At 59.2% G+C, this 27,984-nt stretch overlaps 1 protein-coding gene across 1 annotated transcript; it reads right to left on the reverse strand.

Annotated features, from left to right (window-relative positions):
• Nucleotides 1-259: 259 nt before the first annotated feature.
• On the reverse strand, nucleotides 260-27,969 carry LOC138734478 (serine/threonine-protein kinase TAO2-like). The gene is made up of 19 exons (XM_069882124.1): nucleotides 27,801-27,969; nucleotides 27,484-27,602; nucleotides 26,239-26,310; nucleotides 26,030-26,131; nucleotides 23,108-23,153; nucleotides 22,885-22,981; nucleotides 20,403-20,516; nucleotides 19,757-19,848; nucleotides 18,116-18,291; nucleotides 16,874-17,023; nucleotides 16,500-16,778; nucleotides 14,784-15,074; nucleotides 13,547-13,675; nucleotides 10,194-10,388; nucleotides 4,877-7,101; nucleotides 3,928-3,985; nucleotides 2,672-2,788; nucleotides 1,867-2,049; nucleotides 260-721 (listed from the first exon to the last, which is right to left on the reverse strand). The coding sequence occupies exons 2-19, from the start codon at nucleotides 27,598-27,600 to the stop codon at nucleotides 260-262; spliced, it is 4,905 nt and encodes a 1,634-aa protein (XP_069738225.1). The 5' UTR covers nucleotides 27,601-27,602; nucleotides 27,801-27,969.
• Nucleotides 27,970-27,984: the final 15 nt, after the last annotated feature.

Here is a 27,984-nt window from a genome sequence, read left to right on the forward strand (position 1 = left end):
GGTTTTGGGGTCCCTCACCCCAATTCTGATCATTTTCGGGGTGTCTCCCCCAAATTAGTGTTATTTTGGGGGTCTCCCACCCCTATTACATCAATTTCTAGAAATTAGGGTCCATTTTTGGGGTCCCTCACCCCAATTCAGCTCCTTTTGGGGTCCCCCCCACCCCAATTAGGCTCCATTTTTGGGGTCCCCCCCTCCATTCCAGCCATTTTCGGGGTCCCCCCCTCAACTCCAGCCGCTTTTGAGGCGCCCCCCCCCCTCAATTCGGCTCATTTTTGGGGTGTCCCCCCTCAATTCGGCTCATTTTTGGGGTGCCCCCCCTCATCCCCCCCTCAATTAGGGGTGTCCCCCCCCGGGGAGCCGCATGAGGGGGCGTGGCTAAAAGGGCGGGAACGCCAGGAGGGGGCGTGGCTAAAAGGGCGGGAACGCCAGGAGGGGGCGTGGCTAAAAGGGCGGGAAAGGGCGCGAGGGGCGAAGAGGAGGAGGAGGCGCTCAAAATGGCGGCCCGGGGTGGGGGGGGGCGGTGGGTCCAGGGGCAGCCGCTGCGGGGCACGGGCCTCCGAGGGGCTCCGGGTCCCGGGGGTCCCCCCAGCGCCATCCCGCTGAAGCCCAAGCGCAGGCTCTCGGCGTCGAAGGCCTCCAGCTCCCGGGCCTGGCGCTCCAGCAGCGCCCGGATCCGCTCCGAGCGCTCCGCCTGCAGCGACAGCAGCTCCGCCTCCACCTGAGGGGGGGGAGAGAGGGAGAGAGAGGGGGAAAATACCCCGAAATCCCAGCGGAACGCCCCAAAATCCCAGGGAAAGACACCCAAATCGCAGCGAAACGCCCCGAAATCACAGGAAGACCCCCCCAAATCGCAGCAAAAGACACTGAAAACTCAGGAAAATACCTCAAATCCCAGCAAAAAACACTGAAATCCCAGCAAAACAACCCGAATCCCAGCAAAAGACACCAAAATCCCAGCAAAACAACCCAAATTTCAGCAAAAGACACTGAAATCCCAGCAAAACAACCCAAATCCCAGCAAAATGCCCGAAATCCTAGGGAAAGTACTGAAATCCTAGAGAAACACCCCCAAATCCCAGCAAAACAACCCAAATTCCACCAAAAGACACCAAAATCCCAGCAAAATACCCCCAAATCCCAGGAAAAGAAGCTGAAATCCCAGGAAAATACCCAAAACCCCAGTGAAACAACCCAAATCCGAGCACAATACCTGAAATCCCAGCAAAATATCCCCAAATCCCAGGAAAAGACATGAAATCCCAGCAAAACACCCCAAATCTCAGCAAAATAACCCAAATCCCAGCAAAGACACCGAAATCCCAGCAAAAGACCCCAAAAATCTCAATAAAAGCCCCCCAGATAGCCCTTGGAGAACCTCAAATCCACCCAAATTCTTCTTGGAGAACCTAAAATCCCCAAAATTGTCCTCGGAGAGCCTCAAACCCACCCAAATTGTTATTGGAGAACCTCAAAACCCCCCAAATTGTCCTTGAGGAACCTCAAACCCACCCAAATTCTTCTTGAGGAACCCCCAAACCCCTCAAATTGTCCTTGGAGAACCCCAAATCCCAAAAACTGTCCTTGAGGAACCTCAACCCCCCCCGAATTGTCCTTGAGGAACCTCAAACCCACCCGAATTCTTCTCGGAGAACCCTAAACCCCCCAAAATTGTCCTTGGGGAATCTTAAACCCACTCAAATCCCTCTTGGAGAACCTCAAACCAACCCAGAATGTTCTTGAGGAACCTCCAACCCCCCAACACCCCCCCTGGAGACCCCAAATCCACCTCCCATCTTCCCTGGAGAAGACCCCGAGGCCACCAAGCCCCGCGGGGAGGTCCCCGTCCCCCCCCCAGCTCGTTACCTGCTGCTCCAGGAGGACTCGGCGGAGGGAGAGTCGCCGCTCAAGCTCCTGGAGCTCCCGCTCGTGCTGGGCCTCCGTCTGCATCCTGACCTCGCGCTGGGAGGCCTCGAGGAGCTCCAGCTCCTGCTCCAGCTGGAGACGGAGAACGCGGCACTCGGCGTCTTGCTTCTCATCCAGACGGAGCTGGAAATGGGGTGGGAGACGTCCCGGACCTCATCAACCGTGAGGTGGGGTCTCCAGGGCTTCCTCGGCCCCATCTCCCACGAGTTCCTGGGCATCTCGGGGGGTTCCATGTCTCCCTGTTGGGTTCTCCCTGGATCTCCTGCTCCCCATTGTGTTCCCATGGGGTTCCCCATGGAATTCTTGGTTCCTCTTGGTCCCCATTGGGTTCCCCATGGACTTCTTGATCCCCGTTGGGTCCCTGTTGGGTTCCCCATGGATCTCTTGATCCCCGTTGGGTTCCTGTTGGGTTCCCCATGGACTTCTTGGCCCCTCTTGGTCCCTGTTGGGTCCCTCACGGATCTCCTGCCCCCTATTGGGTTCCCCTTGGGTTCCCCATGGATCTCCTGCCCCCTGTTGGGTTCTTCATGGATCTCCTGGTCCCCTTTTGGGTTCCTGTTGGGTTCTTCATGGATTTCTTGGCCCCTCTTGGTCCCCACTGACTTCCCGTTGGGTTCTCCATGGACTTCTTGGTCCCTATTGAGTTCCTGTTGGGTTCCCCCTGGATCTCCTGGTCCCCATCGATCCCCGCCGGGTCCCCCCTGGCTCTCCTGTCCCCCCCTGTCCCCCCGGGGGTGTCACCTACGGCCTGTCCGGAGATCACCTCGGCGAGGCCGCGCTCGTACTGCTGGGCCAGGGCGGCCATCTTGCTCCCCTGCTCCTCCCAGAGGTGCCGCGCGAGGCCCTCGTGGTGGCTCTGGGCCTAGAACCCATGGAATGACCCCAGAACCCTTTGAGGTGACCCTAGAACCCATGGGTGACCCCAAAACCCCTTGAGGTGACCCCAGAACCCATGGAATGACCCCTAATGGAGTCCCAGCATCCCTAGGTGACCCCAGAACCCCTTGAGGTGACCCCAGAACCCATGGAATGACCCCAGCACCCCTTGAGGTGACCCCAGAACCCATGGAATGAGCCCTAGAACCCCTTGAGGTGACCCCAGAACCCATGGAATGATTCCAGAACCCCTTGAGGTGACCCCAGAACCCATGGAATGACCCCAGAACCCCTTGAGGTGACCCCAGAACCCATGGAATGAGCCCTAGAACCCCTTGAGGTGACCCCAGAACCCATGGGTGACCCCAGAACCCCTTGAGGTGACCCTAGAACCCATGGAATGAGCCCTAGAACCCCTTGAGGTGACCCCAGAACCCATGGGTGACCCCAAAACCCCTTGAGGTGACCCCAGAACCCATGGAATGACCCCTAATGGAGTCCCAGCATCCCTAGGTGACCCCAGAACCCCTTGAGGTGACCCCAGAACCCATGGAATGACCCTAGAACCCCTTGAGGTGACCCCAGAACCCATGGAATGAGCCCTAGAACCCATGGAATGACCCCAGAAAACATGGAATGACTCCAGAACCCCTTGAGATGACCCCAACCCCCCAAAATCAAAACGTGACCAATGGAAACGGGTGGGATTTTGCTCAAAATCCATGTATTTAACAGAAAAAAAACCAACATAAAATCCCAACCCCCACAAAAAACAACCCCAAAACGATGGAAACGGCCCCAAAATCCCAACATGAGCCCTCAGAGCGGGATCGGGGGGGGGGGGGAGACTGAAAGAGGGGGGACCCCCCCAAAATCCCAGCGTTTTACCCCAAAATGGGGACCCCCCAACAAAGGGGGAACCCCAAGGAAGGGGGAAAAACCCTCAAAATAGGAAAATGACCCCGAAATGGGGGAAAAATAAACAAAAAAGGGAAAATGACCCCAAAGTGGGGACCCCCCCCAAAGGCAATAAATAGGGGAGCAGCGGGGGGGGGCTGGGGGACCCCAAAAAGGGGGGTTTGCACCCAAAAAGAGGGGTTCACGCCCCAAAAAGGGGGTTCACACCCCAAAAAAGAGGGAGTTTGCCCCAAAAAGTGGGGGGGCTGTGTTCTCAGGGCGGGTTCTGCACCAGAAAGTTGGGGTTCAGACCCAAAAAGAGGGGGTTTTGCCCCAAAAAGGGGCTCCCACACTCCAATTTGAACACTGTGTGTTCCAGGGGGTCCCTGCACCCCCAAAAAGGAGGGTTCTTACCCCAAAAATGGGGGTTCACGCCTCAAATTGGGGCTCCTGACCCAAAAAGGGGGGTTGTTGCCCCAAAATGGAGGGTTTGCACCCCAAAATGGAGGGTTCGCACCCCAAAAGTGGGGGGTTTGCCCCAGAAAGGGGGGGTCCATGCTTTCTGGGGGGGTCCCTGCACCCCAAAAGTGTTGGTTCTTGCTTCAAAGCGGGCTCAGCCCCCCAAAAAGGGCACTTCTTGCCCCCAAAAAGGCACTTTTTGCCTCAAAAGTGGGGTCCCTGACCCAAAAGGGAGGGTTCGCACGCCAAAAATGGGGTCCCTGCACCCCAAAATGGGGGTTCTTGCCCCAAAATGGAGGGGTTTTACCCCAAAAGGGAAGGTTCTTGCCCCAAAATGGGGGTTCTTGCCCCAAAAGGGAGGGTTTTTACCCCAAAAGGGAGGGTTCTTGCCCCAAAAGTGGGGTCCCTGCACCCCAAAATGGGGGTTCTTGCCCCAAAATGGAGGTTTCTACCCCAAAAGTGGGGTCCCTGACCCAAAATGGAGGTTTCACACCCCAAAAGGGAGGGTTCTTGCCCCAAAATGGGGGTTCTTGCCCCAAAATGGGGGTTCACGCCCCAAAAATGGGGGTTCTTGCCCCAAAATGGAGGTTCACGCCCCAAAATGGAGGGTTCTTGCCCCAAAAATGGGGTCCCTGCCCCAGACCCGGAGCCCTTGACCCAAACGGGGGGGGTCCGCACCCAAAAAGGGGGGGTTCCCGCCCCAAAAAGTGGGGTTCACCCCCCAAAATGGGGGTTTCTCGCCCCAAAACGGAGGTTCCTTGCCCCAAAATGGAGGTTTCTTGCCCCAAAATGGAGGGGGGGGGGGGTCACCTCCAGGGGCGCCGTGGGGGGGCCAGGGGGGGTCCCCGAGTCCCCTCCTCGAAATGGGGGCGCGGGGCCGGGCAGGGGATGCGACTGGGCCGGGCCGGCGGCGCCTTTTGGGGTAAAAACAGGGGGAAACGGGCAAAAAGGGCGGGAAGGGGGGGGGAAAGGGCGGGAAACTGAGGGAAAAAGGCGGGAAAGCGAGAGAAAAAGGCGGGAAAAGGGGCGAAAAGGGAGGAGAAACGGGAGAAAAAGGGGGAAAAAAGGGGGAAAACGGGAAAAAATGAGAGAGAATTTGGAAAAAAGGGGGGGGAAGTGGGAGAAAAGAGGGGGGAAATGGGAAAAATGAGGGGGAAAACGGGAAAAAAGGGTGAATTTGGAGAAAAGGGGGGTGAATTTGGAGAAAATGGGGAAACGGGGAAAAAGGGAGGAGAGTTTAGCAAAAAGGGGAGCGAAATGGGAAAAAAGGGGGGTGAAACGTGAAAAGAAGGGAGCGAAATGGGAAAAAAGGGGGGTGAATTGGGAAAAAACGGGGAAACGGGGGAAAAGGGAGGGGAGCTTGGGAAAATGGTGGGCGAAACGGGCAAAAATGGGGGCGAAGCGGGAAAAATGGTGGGAAAAATGGTGGGAAAAGTGGGAAAAAAGGGGGATACGGTGAAGAGGAGGCGGGAGGAGCCGCGGGGCGTGTGGCGGCCGCCTGCGCGGCACCGGCAGGCGCGATCGGAAGGCGGTTTTGTTGGTTTTGGGGAAGAGGAGGAAGAGGGCTCGCTCGGAGGCGACGCCGAGGCGGCCCAGGAGGCGGAAGAGCGGGGGCGGCAGGGCCAGCAGCGTCCGCACCCAGCGGCCTCGAGCGCGGCGCCGCGGGGACCCCCGGGCCAGCGCCCCCAAACCGTAGAGCGGCACGAAGAGCCACGGCGACAGCCACAGCCGAGCCGCCAGCGCCAGGGCCGGCGCGTCCCGCAGCCTCCACCGCCCCCGCGCCCCCCAAAGCACCGTCGCCCCCATCGCCACCCCCGCCAGGGAGCCCCAAAACACGGCGTTTTCCACCCGAAACGCAGCCACCAGGCCGCGGAAAGGCGGCAGCGAGGGGCGCAGGGCGACGCTCAGAGACAAGATGGCGGCCAGCGCCTGAGGGAAGCGAGGGGAGGCCCCAAATCCATCGTTTTCGAGCCAAAAGGCAGCCAGGAGGCCACAAAACGATGGGAGGGAGGGGTGGAGGGCGAAGGCGAGAGCGAAAAGGGAGGAGACGACGAGGGGAGAGCGGAGGGAGCCCCAAAATCTGTGGTTTTCAACCCAAAAGGCAGCCAGGAGGCCACAAAGAGCCAGGATTGAAGGCTGGAGCGTGACAGCGAGAGCGAAAATGGAGGAGAGGATGAGGGGTGAGTGGAGGGAGCCCCAAAATCTCTGTTTTTCCAGGAAAAACACCACGAGGAGGCCACAAAGAGAAGGGATTGAGGGCTGGAGAGTGAGAGCGAGAGCAAACATGGCGGAAACGGTGAGGGGGGAGTGGAGGGAGCCCCAAAATCTCTGTTTTTCCAGGAAAAACACAACGAGGAGGCCACAAAGAGAAGGGATTGAGGGCTGGAGAGTGAGAGCGAGAGCGAACATGGAGGAAACGGTGAGGGGGGAGTGGAGGGAGCCCCAAAATCTCTGTTTTTCCAGGAAAAACACAACGAGGAGGCCGCAGAGGGAAGGGATTGAGGGCTGGAGAGTGAGAGCGAGAGCGAACATGGAGGAAACGGTGAGGGGGGAGTGGAGGGAACCCCAAAATCTCTGTTTTTCCAGGAAAAACACCACGAGGAGGCCGCAGAGCGATGGAATGGAAGGCTGGAGAGCGAAAGCGAGGGCGCCGACGGCGGCGAGCAGCGCCGGGGTGAGCGTGGGGAGCCGCGGGGGCGTGGGGCGGCGGGGGGCACCTACGCGCAGGGCCTTGGGGTGCTGCTGGCGCAGGAGGTGGTGGTGCCGCCGGCGCGAGAGGCGGCGCTGGAGGGCGGCTTCGCTCTGGTGCTGCCGCCGGGCCAGGTCGCAGCGGGCCACGTGCAGGGAGGCGAGATGGCGGCGCTCGAGCTCCCCCGAGGCCTCCTGCTGCCGCCGGCGCCACGCCGCCTCCTGCTCCTGCTGCGCCTCCGACTTGGTCAGCTCCTGGGGGGGAGAAGGATGCGGCCCACGGCGCTGAGCCACGGAGACCGGGATGCCCTGCCCCATGGATCCAGGTCTGGCCCATGGATCCAGGCATTCCCTGCCCCATGGATCCAGCTCTGACCCATGGATCCAGCCCTGCCTCATAGATCCAGGCATTCCCTGCCCCATAGATCCAGCTCTGCCCCATAGATCCAGCTCTGCCCCATAGATCCAGGCATTCCCTGCCCCATGGATCCAGCTCTGCCCCATGGATCCAGGCATTCCCTGCCCCATAGATCCAGCTCTGCCCCATGGATCCAGCTCTGACCCATGGATCCAGGCATTCCCTGCCCCATGGATCCAGCCCTGGCTCATGGATCCAGGTCTGGCCCATGGATCCAGGTCTGACCCATGGATCCAGCTCTGAGCCATAGATCCAGCTCTGACCCACGGATCCAGCTCTGAGCCATAGATCCAGCTCTGACCCACGGATCCAGCTCTGCCCCATAGATCCAGGCATTCCCTGCCCCATAGATGCAGCTCTGCCCCACGGATCCAGCCCTGCCCCATAGATCCAGCTCTGACCCATAGATCCAGGCATTCCCTGCCCCATGGATCCAGCTCTGGCCCATGGATCCAGCTCTGCCCCACGGATCCAGGCATTCCCTGCCCCATAGATCCAGCTCTGACCCATGGATCCAAGCTCTGCCCCATGGATCCAGGCATTCCCTGCCCCATAGATCCAGCCCTGCCCCATGGATCCAGCTCTGCCCCATGGATCCAGGCATTCCCTGCCCCATGGATCCAGCTCTGACCCATGGATCCAGCCCTGCCCCATGGATCCAGGCATTCCCTGCCCCATGGATCCAGCTCTGCCCCATGGATCCAGGCATTCCCTGCCCCATAGATCCAGCCCTGCCCCATGGATCCAGCTCTGCCCCACGGAGCCAGCTCTGCCCCATAGATCCAGGCATTCCCTGCCCCACAGATCCAGCTCTGCCCCACGGATCCAAGCTCTGCCCCATGGATCCAGCTCTGACCCATGGATCCAGGCATTCCCTGCCCCATAGATCCAGCTCTGACCCATGGATCCAGCCCTGACCCATGGATCCAGGCATTCCCGGCCCCATAGATCCAGCTGTGACCCATGGATCTAGCTCTGACCCATGGATCCAGCCCTGGCCCATGGATCCAGCTCTGCCCCATGGATCCAGGCATTCCCTGCCCCATAGATCCAGCTCTGACCCATAGATCCAGCTCTGACCCATAGATCCAGGCATTCCCTGCCCCATGGATCCAGCCCTGACCCACAGATCCAGCTCTGACCCATAGATCCAGCTCTGACCCATAGATCCAGGCATTCCCTGCCCCATGGATCCAGCCCTGCCCCATGGATCCAGCTCTGACCCATAGATCCAGGCATTCCCTGCCCCATAGATCCAGCCCTGCCCCATGGATCCAGCTCTGCCCCATAGATCCAGGCATTCCCTGCCCCATAGAGCCAGCTCTGCCCCATGGATCCAGCTCTGACCCATAGATCCAGGCATTCCCTGCCCCATAGATCCAGCTCTGACCCATGGATCCAGCTCTGCCCCATAGATCCAGGCATTCCCTGCCCCATGGATCCAGCTCTGACCCATGGATCCAGGCATTCCCTGCCCCATGGATCCAGCTCTGGCCCATGGATCCAGCTCTGACCCATAGATCCAGGCATTCCCTGACCCACAGATCCAGGTCTGACCCATGGATCCAGCCCTGACCCATAGATCCAGCCCTGCCCCACGGATCCAGCTCTGAGCCATGGGTCCAGCTCTGACCCGTAGATCCAGGCATTCCCTGCCCCATGGATCCAGCCCTGACCCATGGATCCAAGCTCTGACCCATGGATCCAGCCCTGACCCATAGATCCAGCCCTGACCCACGGATCCAGGCATTCCCTGCCCCACGGATCCAGCTCTGAGCCATGGATCCAGCTCTGACCCGTAGATCCAGGCATTCCCTGCCCCATAGATCCAGGCATTCCCTGCCCCATGGATCCAGCTCTGACCCATGGATCCAGCCCTGGCCCATGGATCCAGCCCTGGCCCATGGATCCAGGCATTCCCTGCCCCATAGATCCAGCTCTGACCCATGGATCCAGCTCTGACCCATAGATCCAGGCATTCCCTGCCCCATAGAGCCAGCCCTGACCCATAGATCCAGCTCTGCCCCACGGATCCAGGCATTCCCTGCCCCATAGAGCCAGCCCTGCCCCATAGATCCAGCTCTGCCCCATGGATCCAGCTCTGCCCCATGGATCCAGGCATTCCCTGCCCCATAGATGCAGCTCTGACCCATGGATCCAGCTCTGACCCATAGATCCAGCCCTGCCCCATAGATCCAGGCATTCCCTGCCCCATGGATCCAGCTCTGGCCCATGGATCCAGCTCTGCCCCATGGATCCAGGCATTCCCTGCCCCATAGAGCCAGCTCTGACCCATAGATCCAGCTCTGCCCCATGGATCCAGGTATTCCCTGCCCCACAGAGCCAGCCCTGACCCATGGATCCAGCTCTGACCCATGGATCCAGGCATTCCCTGCCCCATGGATCCAGCCCTGGCCCATGGATCCAGCTCTGACCCATAGATCCAGGCATTCCCTGCCCCACAGATCCAGCTCTGCCCCACGGATCCAAGCTCTGCCCCATGGATCCAGCTCTGACCCATGGATCCAGGCATTCCCTGCCCCATGGATCCAGCTCTGGCCCATGGATCCAGCTCTGCCCCACGGATCCAGGCATTCCCGGCCCCATGGATCCAGCTCTGCCCCACGGATCCAGGCATTCCCTGCCCCATAGATCCAGCTCTGCCCCATAGATCCAGCTCTGACCCATAGATCCAGGCATTCCCTGCCCCACGGATCCAGCTCTGCCCCATGGATCCAGGCATTCCCTGCCCCATAGATCCAGCTCTGACCCACGGATCCAGCTCTGCCCCATGGATCCAGGCATTCCCTGCCCCACAGACCCACAACCCCAAGGATTCTTTGCTCCATAGACCCCAGGCCCCCCTGCCCCATAGACCCCGGGCCCCCCTGCCCCACAGCTCGAGGGATTCCCGGTCCCGCGGCCCCACCTCTCGCAGCAGGTCGCGGTCGAGGCCGTGGCGGGCCAGCAGCATCTTCCTGCGGAGCTGCCGGCACTGGAGGTCGAAGTCGCGGCGCTGGCGCCTCCGCAGCGACGCCTCCTCCTGCGCCTGCAGCTGCCTCAGAGCCGCCTTGTGCCGCTGCAGCCGCTCCTCCCGCTGCGGCCACGCCGAGCCCTGCAGCTCCTGAGGCAACAGCGGGGTCACCGGGGGGCTCGGGGGGCTCGGGGATGGGAAACGGGGCTCCCGGGGGGGTGGAGATGGACTCGGGGGGCTCGGGGGGTGAGAAATGGGGCTCCCGGGGGGATGGAGATGGATTTGGGGGGCTCAGGGATGGGAAACGGGGCTCCCGGGGGGGTGGAGATGGATTTGGGGGGCTCGGGGATGAGAAATGGGGCTCCCAGGGGGATGGAGATGGATTTGGGGGGCTCGGGGATGGGAAATGGGGCTCCCGGGGGGATGGAGATGGATTTGGGGGGCTCAGGGGATGAGAAATGGGGCTCCCGGGGGGATGGAGATGGACTTGGGGGGCTCAGGGGATGAGAAATGGGGCTCCCGGGGGGATGGAGATGGATTTGGGGGGCTCAGGGGATGAGAAATGGGGCTCCCAGGGGGGATGGAGATGGATTTGGGGGGCTCAGGGGGTGAGAAATGGGGCTCCCAGGGGGATGGAGATGGATTTGGGGGGCTCGGGGGATGAGAAATGGGGCTCCCAGGGGGATGGAGATGGATTTGGGGGGCTCAGGGATGAGAAATGGGGCTCCCGTGGGGATGGAGATGGATTTGGGGGGCTCGGGGATGAGAAATGGGGCTCCCGGGGGGGTGGAGATGGATTTGGGGGGCTCAGGGATGAGAAATGGGGCTCCCAGGGGGATGGAGATGGATTTGGGGGGCTCAGGGATGAGAAATGGGGCTCCCAGGGGGGTGGAGATGGATTTGGGGGGCTCAGGGGATGAGAAATGGGGCTCCCAGGGGGATGGAGATGGATTTGGGGGGCTCAGGGGGTGAGAAATGGGGCTCCCAGGGGGGTGGAGATGGATTTGGAGGGGTTCAGGGGGTGAGAAATGGGGCTCCCGGGGGGGTGGAGATGGATTTGGGGGGCTCAGGGGATGAGAAATGGGGCTCCCGGGGGGATGGAGATGGATTTGGGGGGCTCGGGGATGAGAAATGGGGCTCCCGGGGGGATGGAGATGGATTTGGGGGGCTCAGGGGATGAGAAATGGGGCTCCCGGGGGGGTGGAGATGGATTTGGGGGACTCAGGGGATGAGAAATGGGGCTCCCGGGGGGGTGGAGATGGATTTGGGGGGCTCAGGGGATGAGAAATGGGGCTCCCAGGGGGATGGAGATGGATTTGGGGGGCTCAGGGGGTGAGAAATGGGGCTCCCAGGGGGGTGGAGATGGATTTGGAGGGGTTCAGGGGGTGAGAAATGGGGCTCCCGGGGGGGTGGAGATGGATTTGGGGGGCTCGGGGATGAGAAATGGGGCTCCCGGGGGGATGGAGATGGATTTGGGGGGCTCAGGGGATGAGAAATGGGGCTCCCGGGGGGGTGGAGATGGATTTGGGGGGCTCGGGGGGTGAGAAATGGGGCTCCCGGGGGGATGGAGATGGATTTGGGGGGCTCAGAGGGGAGGAGGATGGAATTTTGGGGCCATTTCAGGTTGTTTTGGGGCCACTGGGAGTGGTTTGGGGCCGTTTTAGGGCCTTTTGGGTCATTTTGGGTCATTTTGAGTCATTTTGGGGCCATTTTGAGTCATTTTGGGTCATTTTGAGTCATTTTGAGTCATTTTGAGTCATTTTGGGGCCTTTTTGGATTGTTTTGGGGCCATTTTGGATTGTTTTGGGGCCATTTTAGGTTATTTGAGGCTATTTTGGGTTGTTTTGGGGCCACTTTGGGTTGTTTTGGGACCATTTTGAGTTGTTTTGGGACCATTTAGGGTTGTTTTGGGGCCATTTTAGGTTGTTTTGAGGCTATTTCGGGTTGTTTTGGGGTCATTTTGAGCTGTTTTGGGGCCACTTTAGGTTGTTTTGGACCATTTTGAGTTGTTTTGGGGCCATTTTAGGCTTTTTTGGGGCCATTTTGGGACCATTTTGGGTTGTTTTGGGGTCATTTCGGGTTGTTTTGGGCCATTTTGGGGCCACTTTGGGTTGTTTTGGGGCAACTTTGGGACCATTTTGGGTTGTTTTCGGACCATTTTGGGTTGCTTTGGGACCATTTCGAGTTGTTTTGGGGCCACTTTGAGTTGTTTTGGCACCATTTTAGGCTCTTTCAGACAATTTTGGGTTGTTTTGGGACCATTTTAGGCTGTTCTGGGGCCATTTCAGGTTGTTTCGGACCATTTTGAGTTGTTTTGGGGCCAGTTTGGGTTGTTTTGGGGCTGTTCTGGGTCGCTTTGGGGCCGTTTTCAGCTGGTTTAGACCATTTTGAGTTGTTTTGGCACCATTCTAAGTCATTTTGGCGTCACTTTGAGTTGTTTTGGGGCCGTTTGAGGTTCTTTTGAACCATTTTGGGTTGTTTGGGGCCATTCCGGGTCATTTTGAGCTGTTTTGGCACCATTTTAGGCTGTTTTGGGGTCACTTTGGGTTGTTTGAGGCCATTTCAGGCTCTTTTGGGACCATTTCAGGCTCTTTTGGGGCCATTTTGGGCTGTTTTGGGGCATTTCAGGTTGTTTTGGGGCCATTTCGGGTTGTTTTGGGGCCATTTCGGGTTGTTTTGGGGCCATTTCGGGTTGTTTTGGGGCATTTCAGGTTGTTTTGGGGCCATTTTGGGCTGTTTGAGGCCATTTTAGGCTGTTTTGGGGCCACTTTGGGTTGTTTTAGACCATTTTGAGTTGTTTCGGCACCATTTTAGGCCGGTTTGGGGCCATTTGGGGTTGTTTTGGGGCGATTTAAGAGACATTTTCAGTGGTTTGGGGCCATTTTCAGTCATTTTAGACCATTTGCAGTTATTTTGGCACCATTTTGAGTCATTTCGGGGCCATTTTGGGTTGTTTGAGGCTATTTTAGGCTGTTTTGGGGCCATTTTAGGTTGTTTGAGACCATTTTGGGTTGTTTTGGGACCATTTCGGGTTGTTTCGGGGCCACTTTGGGTTGTTTTGGACCATTTCAGGTTGTTTTGGGGCCATTTCAGGTGCTTTTGGGACCATTTTAGGTTGTTTGAGACCATTTTGGGTTGTTTTGGGACCATTTTAGGTTGTTTTGGGACCATTTCGGGTTGTTTCAGGGCCATTTTGGGTTGGTTCGGGGCCATTTTGGGTTGTTTTGGGGCCATTTTGGGTTGTTTCGGGGCCATTTTGGGGCGAATTCGGGTTGTTTCGGGGTCTCCGCGGTGGGTTCTGGCGTCACCTCCTTGAGCTGCTCCCTGCGCAGCCGGTACTGGCGCCTCTGAGCCTCCAGCAGCTGCCCCAGCTCCTTCTTCTGCTGCCCCAGCAGCTGCTGCTGGAACTTCTTCTCCTCGCCCAGCGCCGCCTTGGCCTGCGAGAACACCTCGTCATGTTCCTCAAACTCCATCTCCATCTCCTCCAACCCCAATTTCATCCACACAATCCCTCCCATCTCCATCTCCAAGCCCTCCTGGTGCTTCCAGACCACCTCCTGCCTCTTGATGTTCCTCAAACTCCATCTCCAAGCCCTCCTGGTGCCTCCAGACCATCTCCTCCCCCTCGATGTTCCTCAAACTCCATCTCCATCTCCTCAAACTCCATCTCCATCTCCTCAAGCTCCATCTCCATCTCCTCAAGCTCCATCTCCATCTCCTCAAGCTCCATCTCCAAGCCCTCCTGGTGCCTCCAGACCATCTCCTCCCCCTTGACGTTCCTCAAACTCCATCTCCATCTCCTCAAACTCCATCTCCATCTCATCCTGGTGCCTCCAGACCATCTCCTCCCCCTTGACGTTCCTCAAACTCCATCTCCATCTCCTCAAACTCCATCTCCAAGCTCTCCTGGTGCCTCCAGACTATCTCCTCCCCCTTAATGTTCCTCAAACTCCATCTCCAAGCCCTCCTGGTGCCTCCAGACTATCTCCTCCCCCTTGATGTTCCTCAAACTCCATCTCCATCTCCTCAAACTCCATCTCCAAGCCCTCCTGGTGCCTCCAGACCATCTCCTCCCCCTTGATGTTCCTCAAACTCCATCTCCATCTCCTCAAACTCCATCTCCATCTCCTCAAACTCCATCTCCATCTCCTCAAACTCCATCTCCATCTCCTCAAACTCCATCTCCAAGCTCTCCTGGTGCCTCCAGACCATCTCCTCCCCCTCGATGTTCCTCAAACTCCATCTCCATCTCCTCAAATTCCATCTCCATCTCCTCAAATTCCATCTCCACCTCCTCCAACTCCATCTCCAAGCCCTCCTGGTGCCTCCAGACCATCTCCTCCCCCTTGATGTTCCTCAAACTCCATCTCCATCTCCTCAAATTCCATCTCCACCTCCCCAAACTCCATCTCCAAGCCCTCCTGGTGCCTCCAGACCATCTCCTCCCCCTTGACGTTCCTCCAACTCCATCTCCAAGCCCTTTTGGTGCCTCCAGCCCACCTCCTCTCCCCTAGACGCTCCCCAAACTCCCCCTGGAGGTCCCACCTCCTTCTGGGCGATGACCTGGTGCCTCCTGACGAGCTTCTCGGCCTGGGCGGCCGCCGCCTCCCTGCGATCGTCCTCCTGGCGCTGGAGCCGCTCCTGCTGCTCGTCCAGCTGGGCCCGGAGCCGCCTCTCCAGCCCCTGGAGCTGCTTCTGGTGGTGACGCCTCAGGCGCTGGTAGCTCCGGAGCTGCTCCCGGTCCCCTCGGGGCCGCGGGGGGGACAACTCGGGGGGAGGAGGAGGAGATGGAGGAGCAGGAGGGGGAGATGGAGATGAGTCGGAGCCGTCCGGAGCCTGAGGGAGGAGAGGGAGAAGGTCGAGGGGGTGGTGGGAACCCATGGGGACGTCTTCGTGGGCATAGAACCTCCATAGGAACCATCTTGGAGGTGATGGAACCTCATCAGGAACCACCTTGGAGGTGATGGAACCATCTTTGAGGTGATGGAACCTCCATAGGAACCATCTTAGGGGTGATGGAACCTCAATAGGAACCATCTTAGGGGTGATGGAACCATCTTAGGGGTGATGGAACCTCTATAAGAACCATCTTAGGGGTGATGGAACCATTTTGGGGTGATGGAACCTCTATAGGAACGATCTTAGAGGTGATGGAACCATCTTAGGGGTGATGGAACCTCAATAGGAACCATCTTAGGGGTGATGAAACCTCATCAGGAACCATCTTAGAAGTGATGGAACCATCTTTGAGGTGATGGAACCTCAATAAGAACCATCTTAGGGGTGATGGAACCATCTTTGAGGTGATGGAACCTCTATAGAAATTATCTCAGGAGTGATGGAACCATCTTTGAAGTGATGGAACCTCAATAAGAACCATCTTTGGGGTGATGGAACCATCTTAGGAGTGACGGAACCTCATCAGGAACCATCTTAAGGGTGATGGAAGCATCTTAGAGATGATGGAACCTCATCAGGAACCATCTTAGGGGTGATGGAACCTCAATAAGAACCATCTTAAGGGTGATGGAACCATCTTAGGGGTGAGGGAACCTCTATAGGAACCATCTTGGAGGTGACCGAACCTCTATAGGAACCATCTTAGGGGTGATGGAACCATCTTCGGGGTGATGGAACCTCTATAAGAACCATCTTAGGGGTGATGGAACCATCTTTGAGATGATGGAATCTCTATAGGAACCATCTTGGAGATGATGAAACCATCTTAAGAATGATGGAACCTCAATAAAAACCATCTTAGAGGTGATGGAACCATCTTGGGGTGATGGAACCTCTATAGGAACCATCTTAGGGATGATGAAACCATCTCTGAGATGATGGAACCTCAGTAAGAACCATCTTGGAGGTGATAGAACCATCTTAAGAATGATGGAACCTCAATAAGAACCATCTTGGAGATAATGGAACCGTCTCTGAAGTGATGGAACCTCAATAAAAACCATCTTAGGGGTGATGGAACCATCTTCGGGGTGATGGAACCTCTATAAGAACCATCTTAGGGGTGATGGAACCATCTTTGAGGTGATGGAACCTCTATAGGAACCATCTTAGGGGTGATGAAACCTCATCAGGAACCATCTTAGGGGTGATGGAACCATCTTAGGGGTGATGGAACCTCAATAGGAACCATCTTAGGGGTGATGGAACCATCTTGGGGTGATGGAATCTCAATAAGAACCATCTTGGGGTGATGGAACCATCTTTGAGTTGATGGACCCCACGAAAGGTCCCTCCACTCACCATCCGGCGCTGGACGACGGAGCTGCTGGAGGTGCCCGCGTCTTCCTCTTCCTGCATCAACTCTGGTTCTTCTTCTTCTTCTTCTCCTTCTTCTTCTTCTTCCTCTTCTCCTTCTTCTTCTTCTTCTCCTTCCACCTCATCCAGCTCCTCGTCCTCCTCGTCCTCGTCCTCCTCGTTGGAGCTGGAGCTGCTGGAGGAGCCGCTGGAGGCTCCGGGCAGGGAGCAGCCGCTCTCCAGGCTCCCCCCGCGCCGCGACGAGGCCTCCGGGCCGAGAAGAACCTGGAGAGGACACGACGAGGAGCTCGGGGAGGTCCACGTGGCCCTGGAGAAGCCCCCGAGGCCCTCAGGAGGGTCCTGAACCACCCCCCCCCCACCTCCTCGTTCTCCTCGTCGGGGACCTCCAGGAAGAGGATTTTCTTCATCTTGCGATACTGGAGCTTGTCCAGGTCCCTCACGGCCTCCCGGGTTCTCTCCAGCAGCTCCAGGACCACGCGCCGAGGCCGCTCGTGCTGCACGAACTCGTGCTGGGGGAGGGGGAGAAGGTCCCGAGGTCCATACGGAGGTTTAGTGACCATGAGAACCTCTCCAGCCCCACGTGGAAGCAGAATAAGAGGTTCTCGAGGTCCATATGGATGTTTGAAGACCACGAGAAGCTCTCCAGCCCCACATGGAAATGGAATAAAAGGTTCTCAAGGTCCATATGGAAGTTTGAAGACCACGAGAACCTCTTCAGCCCCATGGGGAGGTGGAATAAGAGGTTCTCGAGGTCCATATGGAGGTTTGAATACCACGAGAAGCTCTTCAGCCTCATATGGAGGTAGAATAAGAGATTCTAAAGGTCCATATGGATGTTTGAAGACCATGAGAACCTCTCCAGAGCCACATGGAAGCAGAATAAGAGGTTCTCGAGGTCCATATGGACGTTTGAAGCCCACAAGAACCTCTCCAACCTCATGTGGAGGTGGAATAACAGGTTCTCGAGGTCCATACGGATGTTTGAAGACCACAAGAGGCTCTTTAGCTTCATGTGAAAGTAAAATAAGAGGTTCTCCAGGTCCATATGGAGGTTTGAAGACCATGAGAAGCTCTCCAGCCCCACGTGGAAGCAAAATAAGAGGTTCTCGAGGTCCGTATGGAGGTTTGAAGACCCCGAGAAGCTCTCCAGAGCCACACGGAAGTAGAATAAAAGGTTCTCGAGGTCTGTATGGAGGTTTGAAGACCCCGAGAAGCTCTGCAGAGCCACACAGAAATGGAATAAAAGGTTCTCGAGGTCCACATGGAGGTTTGAAGACCACGAGAAGCTCTTTAACCCATCGGGGAGGTGGAACAAGAGGTTCTCGAGGTCCATACGGAGGTTTGAAGACCACGAGAAGCTCTTTAACCCATCGGGGAGGTGGAACAAGAGGTTCTCGAGGTCTGTATGGAGGTTTGAAGACCCTGAAAAGCTCTCCAGCCCCACAGGCAGGTGGAACAAGAGGTTCTCGAGGTCCATATGGAGGTTTGAAGACCACGAGAAGCTCTTTAACCCATCGGGGAGGTGGAACGAGAGGTTCTCGAGCTCCGTGCGGAGGTTTGAGGAGCAGGAGACGTCGAGAAGGTGCGCGCGGGGGTCTCACCTGGAGCAGGAGGGCGGCCGGGGGCCGCTGGGCGGGGGCCTTGCTGAGGCAGGAGGCGACGAAGGCGCGGAAGGTGCCGGACCAGGTCGGGGCCTGCAGGGCGGGGGCCTCGCTCTGGGCGATGTGGAAGAGGGCGCTCATGGCGTTGAGGTGGAAGAGGGGCGGCCGCCGCTCCGCTGGGGGCACATCCCGAGGGGGATTAGAGGGTTCCGGAAGGAGCTGGAAAATTCCGAGGGGAGCCGGAATATTCCGAGGGGGGGTCGGAGGATTTTGAGGGGAATTGGAGGATTTTGAGGGGGGTTCGGAGGATTTTGAGAGGGACTCGGGGGATTTTGAGGGGGGTTCAGGGGATATTGAGGGGGATTAGAGGGTTCCGGAAGGATCTGGAAAATTCCGAGGGGAGCCGGAATATTCCGAGGGGGGGTCGGAGGATTTTGAGGGGAATTGGAGGACTTTGAGGGGGGTTCGGAGGATTTTGAGAGGGACTCGGGGGATTTTGAGGGGGATTAGAGGGTTCCAGAAGGATCCGGAAAATTCCGAGGGGAGCCGGAAAATTCCGAGGGGGGGTCGGAGGATTTTGAGGAGAATTGGAGGGTTCCGAGGGGGGATCAGAGGATTTTGAGGGGGTTCGGAGGATTTTGAGGGGGTTCAGGGGATTCCGAGGGGGGATCGGGGGATTCTGAGGAGATCAGAGGATTCCGGAGGGATCTGGAGAATTCCGAGGGGATCCGGAAATTTTTGAGGGGGGTTCAGAGGATTTTGAAGGGGGATCGGGGGATTCCGAGGGGGATTTGGGGGATTCTGAGGGGGATTCGGGGGATTCTGAGGAGATCAGAGGATTCCGGAGGGATCCGGAGAATTCTGAGAGGGATTCAGAGAATTTTGAGGGGGTTCAGAGGATTTTGAGGGGGTTCGGAGGATTCTGAGAGCGGATCAGGGGATTCCGAGGGGGATTTGGAGGATTTTGAGGGGGTTTTGGAGGATTCCGAGGGGGATTTGGAGGATTTTGAGGGGGATCAAAGGATTTTGAGGGGGATCAAAGGATTTTGAGGGGGATCAAAGGATTTTGAGGGGGATTTGGAGGATTCCGAGGGGGATTTGGAGGATTTTGAGGGGGTTTTGGAGGATTTTGAGGGGGTTTTGGAGGATTTTGAGGGGGTTTTGGAGGATTTTGAGGGGGATCAAAGGATTTTGAGGGGGATCAAAGGATTTTGAGGGGGATCAAAGGATTCCGAGGGGGGGTCGAAGGATTCCGAGAGGGGGTCGGAGGATTCCGAGGGGATCCGGAAAATTCTGAGGGGAGTTTGGAGGATTTTGAGGAGGGATCGGGGGATTCCGAGGGGATCCGGAAAACTCCGAGGGGATCCGGAAAATTCCGAGGAGGGATTGGAGGATTTTGAGGGGGTTCGGGGGATTCCGAGGGGGGTTTGGGGGATTCCGAGGGGATCCGGAGAATTCCGAGGGGAGATCAGAGAATTTTGAGGGGATTCGGAGGATTCCAAGGGGGGATCGGGGGATTTTGAAGGGGGTTTGGAGGATTCCGAGGGGGGATCGGGGGATTCCGAGGGGGGATTGGGGGATTCCGGAGGATTCTGAGGGGGGTTCCGGAGGGTTCCGAGGGGTTCGGGGGGAGGCGGGTACCCAGCTCGATGCAAGTGATGCCCAAGGACCAGACGTCGGCTTTGCCGTCGTAGAGCCCCTCGTCCATCGCCAGGATCACCTCGGGGGCCATCCTGCCCCATAGAATGTGTGGGGCACACGGGGGGGGGGGTTAGTGGAGATGGGGGGGGAGCTGTGGGGCAGGGGGAGGGAGCTGTGGGGCAGAGAGAGGCATCTATGGGGCAGAGAGAGGGATCTGTGGGGCAGAAACATGGATCTGTGGGGCAGAAACATGGATCTGTGGGGCAGAGACATGGATCTGTGGGGCAGAGACACAAATCTATGGGGCAAAAACAGAGATCTATGGGGCACACAGGGATCTATGGGGCAGAGACATGGATCTATGGGGTGGGGGGGGATATGTGGGGCAAAGAGAGGGATCTATGGGGCAGAAAAAGGGGTCTGTGGGGCAGAGAGATGGATCTGTGGGGCACAGAGAGGGATCTATGGGGCAGAGAGAGGGATCTATGGGGCACAGAGAGGGATCTGTGGGGCACACAGAGGGATCTGTGGGGCAGGGGATGGATCTGTGGGGCAGGGGGAGGGATCTGTGGGGCAGGGGGAGGGATCTGTGGGGCAGAGAGGGGATCTGTGGGGCACAGACAGGGATCTATGGGGCAGCCCTCACCAGTAGGGGGTCCCCACGAAGGAGTTGGCCGGGGACCCCATGGCGGCCGAGCCGAAGTCCCCGAGTTTCACCTCCCCGGGCGCCGTCAGGAGGATGTTCCCGGCCTTCACGTCCCTGCGGGGCACGAGAGCCGTGGGGCGGGGGGCTATGGGGCTGGGGGGCTATGGGGCAGGGGGCTATGGGGCTGGGGGGCTATGGGGCTGGGGGGGCTATGGGGCGGGGGGCTATGGGGCAGAGAGTCCATAGAAGACAACGAACTAGAGAATCTATGGGGCAGAGAATCTATGGGGCAGAAAAAGGGCCTGCTGGGGTGGGCTGTGGGGCGCTATGGGGCACTATGGGTCCCCTATGGGTCTCTGTGGGTCACCCTATGGGTCGCTATGGGTCACTCTATAGGTCCTTATGAGCCCCTATGGGTCTCGCTATGGGTCCCTATGGGGCACTATGGGTCCCTATGGGCCGCTGTGGGTCTCTATGGGCCGCTGTGGGTCCCACTATGGGTCTCTATGGGTCCCTATGGATCACGCTATGGGTCACTACGGGTTACGCTACGTGGCGCTATGGGTCCCTATAGGTTCCTATAGGTCACGCTATGGCGCTCTATGGGTCTCTATGGGTCCCTATGGGGCACTACGGGTCCCTAGAGGTCTCTATGGGTCCCTATGGGCCGCTGTGGGTCCCGCTATGGGTCTGTATGGGTCCCTATGGATCACGCTATGGGTCGCTATGGGTTATGCTACGTGGCGCTATGGGTCCCTATAGGTTCCTATAGGTCACGCTATGGCGCTCTATGGGTCTCCATGGGGCACTACAGGTCCCTAGAGGTCTCTATGGGCCGCTGTGGGTCACGCTATGGGTCGCTATAGGTCCCGCTATAGGTCCCTATGGGTCGCTATAGGGCTCTACAGGTTCCTATGGGTCTCTATAGGTCACAGTATGGGACACGCTACGGATCCCTATGGGTCGCTATGGACCTCTATGGGTCGCTCTAGGGGTGTCTATGGGTCCCTATGGGGTGCTATGGGTCACGCTATGGGCCCCCATGGGCCCCTATGGGTCACCACAGGTCCTGCTATGGGTCCCTATAGGCCCCTATGGATCACTATGGGGTGCTGTGAGTTCCTATGGGTCACACTACGGGTCGCCATGGGTCATGCTATGGGTTCCTATGGGTCCTTACAGGTCCCTATGGGGCCCCATGGGGTCCCTATGGATCACGCTATGGGTTCTTATGGGGCGCTATGGGTCTTTATGGGTCCCTATGGATCACGCTATGGGGTACTATGGGTCATGCCATAGGTCCCTAGGAGTCTCTATGGGTCGCTATGGATCACTATGGGTCCCTATGGGTCTCTATGCGTCCCTATAGATCATGCTACGGGGCGCTATGGGGCACTATGGGTCACGCTATGGGTCCTTAGGAGTTTCTATGGGTCTCTATGGGTCCCTATGGATCATGCTATGGGGCACTATGGGTTGCTATGGGTCCCTATGGGTCACGCTATGGGTCCCCATGGGTCCTTATGGATCACTATGGGGTGCTATGGGTCACTATGGGTCATGCTATGGGTCTCTATGGGTCCCTATGGGGTGCTATGGGTCACGCTATGGGTCCCTATGGGTTCTTATGGGCTCCTATGGGTCCCTATGGGGAGTTATGGGTCATGCTATGGGTCTCTATGGGTCACTCTATGGGTCTCTATGGGTCCCTATGGGTCACTCTCTGGGTTCTTATGGGCTCCTATGGGTCGCTATGGGGTGCTATGGGTCACTCTATGGGTCCCTATGCGGTGCTATGGGGCGCTATGGGTCGCTCCTATGGGTCCCTATGGGGCGCTATGGGCCCCTATAGGACGCTATGGGTCACGCTATGGGTCTCTATGGGTCCCTATAGGCTGCTACGGGGCGCTATGGGTCACGCTATGGGTCCCAATGGGTTCTTACGGGCTCCTATGGGTCCCTATGGGGTGCTATGGGCCCCTATAGGACGCTATGGATCCCTATGGGTCCCGCTATGGGCCCCTATAGGGTGCTATGGGGTGCTATAGGTCACGCTATGGGTCACGCTATGGGTCCCGATAGGTTCTTATGGGCTCCTATGGGTCACTATGGGTCTCTATGGGTCACTCTTGGGTCACTCTATGGGTCACTCTATGGGTCACTCTATGGGTTCCTATAGGGTGCTACGGGGCGCTATGGGTGACGCTATGGGTCCCGATGGGTTCTTATGGCCTCCTATGGGTCACTACGGGGTGCTATGGATCACGCTATGGGTCTCTATAGGTCCCTATAGGACGCTATGGGTCCCTATGGGTCACGCTATGGGTCCCGATGGGCTCTTACAAGCTCCTATTGGTCACTATGGGGTGCTATGGGCCCCTATAGGATGCTACGGGTCTCTCTGGGTCCCTATGGGTCCTGCTATGGGTCTCTCTGGGTCCCTATAGGTCCCGCTATGGGTCCCGCCGTGGGTCGCGCTGACCTGTGGATGAGGCGCTGGGCGTGCAGGTAGGCCAGGCCCCGCAGGGCCCCCAGGGCGACGGCCGCGATCTCCGCCTCCCGCAGCGGCTGCTGCAGCACTTGGGGGGCACAGATTGGGGGGGGGGGGGGGGACACGCTATGGGGCTGCCCCACGGCGCCCCGAGCCCCCTGCCCCACAGCTCCCCCCCCCCGCCCCACAGCTCCCCCCCTGCCCCACAACTCACCCTCGAGCAGGTCGGAGGCCGAGCCCAGGCAGTACTCCATGGCCAGCTGGGGGGGCGGGGGTCAGCGCCGACCCATAGCTGCCCCCCAAGTGGGGCTGGGGGGTGTCTCTGCCCCCCAAGTGGGGCTGGGGGGCGTCTCTGCCCCATAGCTGCCCCCCAAGTGGGGCTGGGGGGGAGGCTCTGACCCACACGAGACCCTGGGATGGGGCTGGTGACCCACAAGCGCCTCCTGCCCCACATCTATGGGGCACAAACCTCCTCCTGCCCCACATCTAGGGGTCCCAAGCCCCTTCTATGGGTCCCAAACCCCATCTCTGAGCCCCCAAGCCCCCCAAAACCCCACATATGGACCCCAAACTCCACATCTATGGGTCCCAAACCCCCTTTATGGATCTCAGACCCCCCCTGCCCCACATCTAGGGGTCCCAAGCCCCATCTATGGGTCCCAAACCCCATCTCCGAGCCCCCAAGCCCCCCAAACCCCCACATAGAGACCCCAAATCCCACATCTAGGGGTCCCAAACCTCCCTTATGGACCTCAGACCCCCCCTGCCCCACATCTATGGGTCCCAAACTCCATCTCTGAGCCCCTAAGCCCCCCAAAACTCCATATATGGACCCCAAACCCCCCATCTATGGGTCCCAAACCCCCTTTATGAATCCCAGATCCCCCCTGCCCCACATATGTGGGTCCCAAGCCCCATCTAAGGGTCCCAAACCCCATCTCCGATCCTCTAAGCCCCCCAAACCCCCCCATAGAGACCCCAAACCCCACATCTAGGGGTCCCAAACCCTATCTCCGAGCCCCCAAGCCCCCCAAACCCCCACATACAGACCCCAAAACCCCACACCTATGGATCTGAAACCCCATCTCTGAGCCCCTAAGCCCCCCAAAACCCCATATATGGACCCCAAACCCCCACATACAAACCCCAAACCCCCCATCTATGGGTCCCAAACCCCATCTCCGAGCCCCTAACCCCCCCAAACCCCCCCATAGAGACCCCAAACCCCACATCTAGGGGTCCCAAACCCCATCTCCGAGCCCCTAAGCCCCCCAAACCCCCACATAGAGACCCCAAACCCCCAGATACAGACCCCAAACCCCACATCTATGGGTCCCAAGCCCCCCTTATGGATCTCAGAACCCCCTGTCCCACATCTAGGGATCCTGAACCCCATCTCTGAGCCCCCAAGCCCCCCAAACCCCCACATACGGACCCCAAACCCCACATCTATGGGTCCCAAATCCCCTTTATGGATGTCAGACCCCCCCTGCCCCACATCTAGGGGTCCCAAACCCCATCTCCGAGCCCCCAAGCCCCCCAAACCCCCACATAGAGACCCCAAATCCCACATCTAGGGGTCCCAAACCCCCCTTATGGACCTCAGACCCCCCCTGCCCCACATCTAGGGGTCCCAAACCTCATCTCCGAGCCCCCAAGCCCCCCAAACCCCCCCATAGAGACCCCAAACCCCACATCTAGGGGTCCCAAACCCCATCTCCGAGCCCCTAAGCCCCCCGAACCCCCACATAGAGACCCCAAACCCCACATCGATGGGTCCCAAATCCCCTTTATGGATCTCAGACTCCTCCTGCCCCACATCTAGGGGTCCCAAACCCCATCTCCGAGCCCCTAAGCCCCCCCAAACCCCCACATACAGACCCCAAACCCCACATATGGACCCTAAACCCCCCCTGCCCCACATCTATGGGCCCCAAACCCCCTTTATGGACCTCAGACCGCCCCTGTCCCACATCTAGGGATCCTGAACCCCATCTCTGAGCCCCCAAGCCCCCCAAACCCCCACATACGGACCCCAAACCCCCAATCTATGGATCCCAAACCCCATCTCCGAGCCTCTAAGCCCCCCAAACCCCCCCATAGAGACCCCAAACCCCACATCTAGGGGTCCCAAACCCCATCTCCGAGCCCCTAAGCCCCCTGAACCCCCACATACGGACCCCAAACCCCCCCATACAGACCCCAAACCCCACATCTATGGGCCCCAAGCCCCCCTTATGGATCTCAGAACCCCCCTGCCCGACATCTAGGGGTCCCAAACCCCATCTCCGAGCCCCTAAGCCCCCCAAACCTCACATAGAGACCCCAAACCCCACATCGATGGGTCCCAAACCCCATCTCCGAGCCCCTAAGTCCCCCAAAACCCCACATATAGATCCTAAACCTCACATCTAGGGGTCTCAACCCCCCTTTAGGGATCTCAGACCCCCCCTGCCCCACATCTAGGGGTCCCAAACCTCATCTCCGAGCCCCTAAGCCCCCCAAACCCCCACATAGAGACCACAAACCCCCATATACAGACCCCAAACCCCACATCTATGGGTCCCAAACCCCCTTTATGAATCCCAGACCCCCCCTGCCCCACACATGTGGGTCCCAAGCCCCATCTATGGGTCCCAAACCCCATCTCCGAGCCCCTAAGCCCCCCAAACCCCCCCATAGAGACCCCAAACCCCACATCTAGGGGTCCCAAACCCCATCTCTGAGCCCCTAAGCCCCCCAAAACCCCATATATGGACCCCAAACCCCCACATATGAACCCTTAACCCCCGCATATAGACCCTAAACCCCCACATACAAACCCCAAACCCCCCATCTATGGATCCCAAACCCCATCTCCGAGCCCCCAAGCCCCCCAAACCCCCCCATAGAGACCCCAAACCCCCAGATAGAGACCCCAAACCCCACATCTATGGGTCCCAAACCCCCTTTATGGATCTCAGACCCCTCCTGCCCCACATCTAGGGGTCCCAAACCCCATCTCTGAGCCCCTAAGCCCCCCAAACCCCCACATAGAGACCCCAAACCCCCAGATACAGACCCCAAACCCCGCATCGATGGGTCCCAACCCCCCCTTTCTGGATCCCAGCCCCCCCCAGGCGCGGGCCGGGCTCACCCAGGCCGTGTGGTCGCGCAGGTAGCAGCCCTTGTACTCGATGGTGTTGGGGTGTCGGAGCCGCTGCAGGAACCGCACCTCGCGCACGATGTCCTCCCACTTCTGGGGGGGGCAGAGCGAGGGGCTTCGCCGGGGGGCAGGGGGGGGCCGAGGGCTTCGCCGTGGGGCAGGGGGGGGGAGCCCCTCTCGCCGGCCCCCCCCACACCCACCTCGTTAGCCTGCTTGCCGCCGAACGACATCTTCTTGATGGCCACGACCTCCCCGCTGCGAAGGTCCCGCGCCTGTGGGGAGGCGGCTATGGGGCGGGGGGGCACTTAGGGGGCGGCTATGGGGCAGGGGGGGGGCACTTAGGGGGCGGCTATGGGGCGGGGGGGCACTTAGGGGGCGGCTATGGGGCATGGGGGGCACTTAGGGGGTGGCTATGGGGCGGGGGGGCACTTAGGGGGCGGCTATGGGGCGGGGGGGCACTTAGGGGGCGGCTATGGGGCAGAGGGGGGCACTTAGGGGGCGGCTATGGGGCGGGGGGGGCACTTAGGGGGCGGCTATGGGGCGGGGGGGGCACTTAGGGGGCGGTTGGGGAGCAGAGGGAGGGCTAGGGGGGCAGCTATGGGGCAGGGGAGGGGGGTTGGGGGCACTTAGGGGGCAGCTATGGAGCAGGGGAAGGACTTACAGGGCACTTAGGGGGCAGGAGAAGCACTTGGGGGGCAGCTATGGGGCAGGGAAGCTCTTAAGGGTCACTCAAGGGGTACTTAGGGGGCAGCTATAGGGCACGAAAGCACTCGGGGAACACTTAGGGGGCAGCTATGGGGCAGGGAGGCACTCAGGGGGCACTTAGGGGGCAGCTATGGGACAGGGAGGGCACTTAAGGGGTGGCTATGGGGCAGGAGGAGCACTTATGGGGTATCTATAGGGCAAGAAAGCACCTGGGGGGCACTTAGGGGGCAGCTATGGGGCAGGAGGTGTGGTTAGCGGCACTTAGGGGGCAGCTATGGGGCAGGAGGAGCACTTAGGGGGCGGCTATGGGGCAGGGGGGGCACTTAGGGGGCCGCTATGGGGCAGGGGGGCACTTAGGGGGCGGCTATGGGGCAGGGGGGGCACTTAGGGGGCGGCTATGGGGCAGGGGGGGCACTTAGGGGGCGGCTATGGGGCAGGGGGGGCACTTAGGGGGCCGCTATGGGGCAGGGGGGGCACTTAGGGGGCCGCTATGGGGCAGGGGGGGCACTTAGGGGGCGGCTATGGGGCGGGGGGGGCTCTTAGGGGGCAGCTATGGGGCAGGGGAAGGACTTACAAGGCACTTAGGAGGCAGGGGAGGCACTTGGGGGGCAGTTATAGGGCAGAAAGAGTCGTTAGGAGCACTTGTGGGGCAGCTATGGGGCAGGGGGGGCACTTAGGGGGCCGCTATGGGGCAGGGGGGGCACTTAGGGGGCAAGGGGGGGCACTTGGGGGTCACTCACGAAGTAGACGGCCCCGAAGCTGCCGTGGCCGATCTCGCGCAGGTCCCCGAATCGCTGCTCGGGGTCCTCGGGGCAGAAGAGCTCGGCCAGAGCCGGGTCCCGCGCGCCCCACGGCATCGCTGCGACCCACAGAATCCGTGGGGCAGGGGGCCCGACCCCCAACCGGCCCCCCAAGAGCCCCAGGACCCCGACTTCTGCCCCATAAGTGAGCCAGGACCCCGAGTTCCAACCCCCGAGTGACCCCGCACCCCGAGTTCCGACCCCCAGGTGCCTCAGGGCCCCGGTTCCGCCCCCCCCCTCCCTCCCGTCTCTCTCACCGTGCGGCTCGGGGCGCCCCCCCCCAGCTCCGGCCCCGCCCGCCGCGGTCTCAGCCCCGGGTCGCCATGCGGAGGTCGGGGCCGAGGGGGGGATCGGGGCGCCCCGGGGGGGTCCGGGGGGAACCGGCAGCGGAGCCTCCGCCGACCAAAATGGCGTCCGCGGCGCGGCCGGAAGTGGAGGGGA

This window comes from Phaenicophaeus curvirostris, unplaced genomic scaffold (assembly GCF_032191515.1).
Source record: "Phaenicophaeus curvirostris isolate KB17595 unplaced genomic scaffold, BPBGC_Pcur_1.0 scaffold_84, whole genome shotgun sequence".
Classification (NCBI taxonomy): Eukaryota; Metazoa; Chordata; class Aves; order Cuculiformes; family Cuculidae; genus Phaenicophaeus; species Phaenicophaeus curvirostris.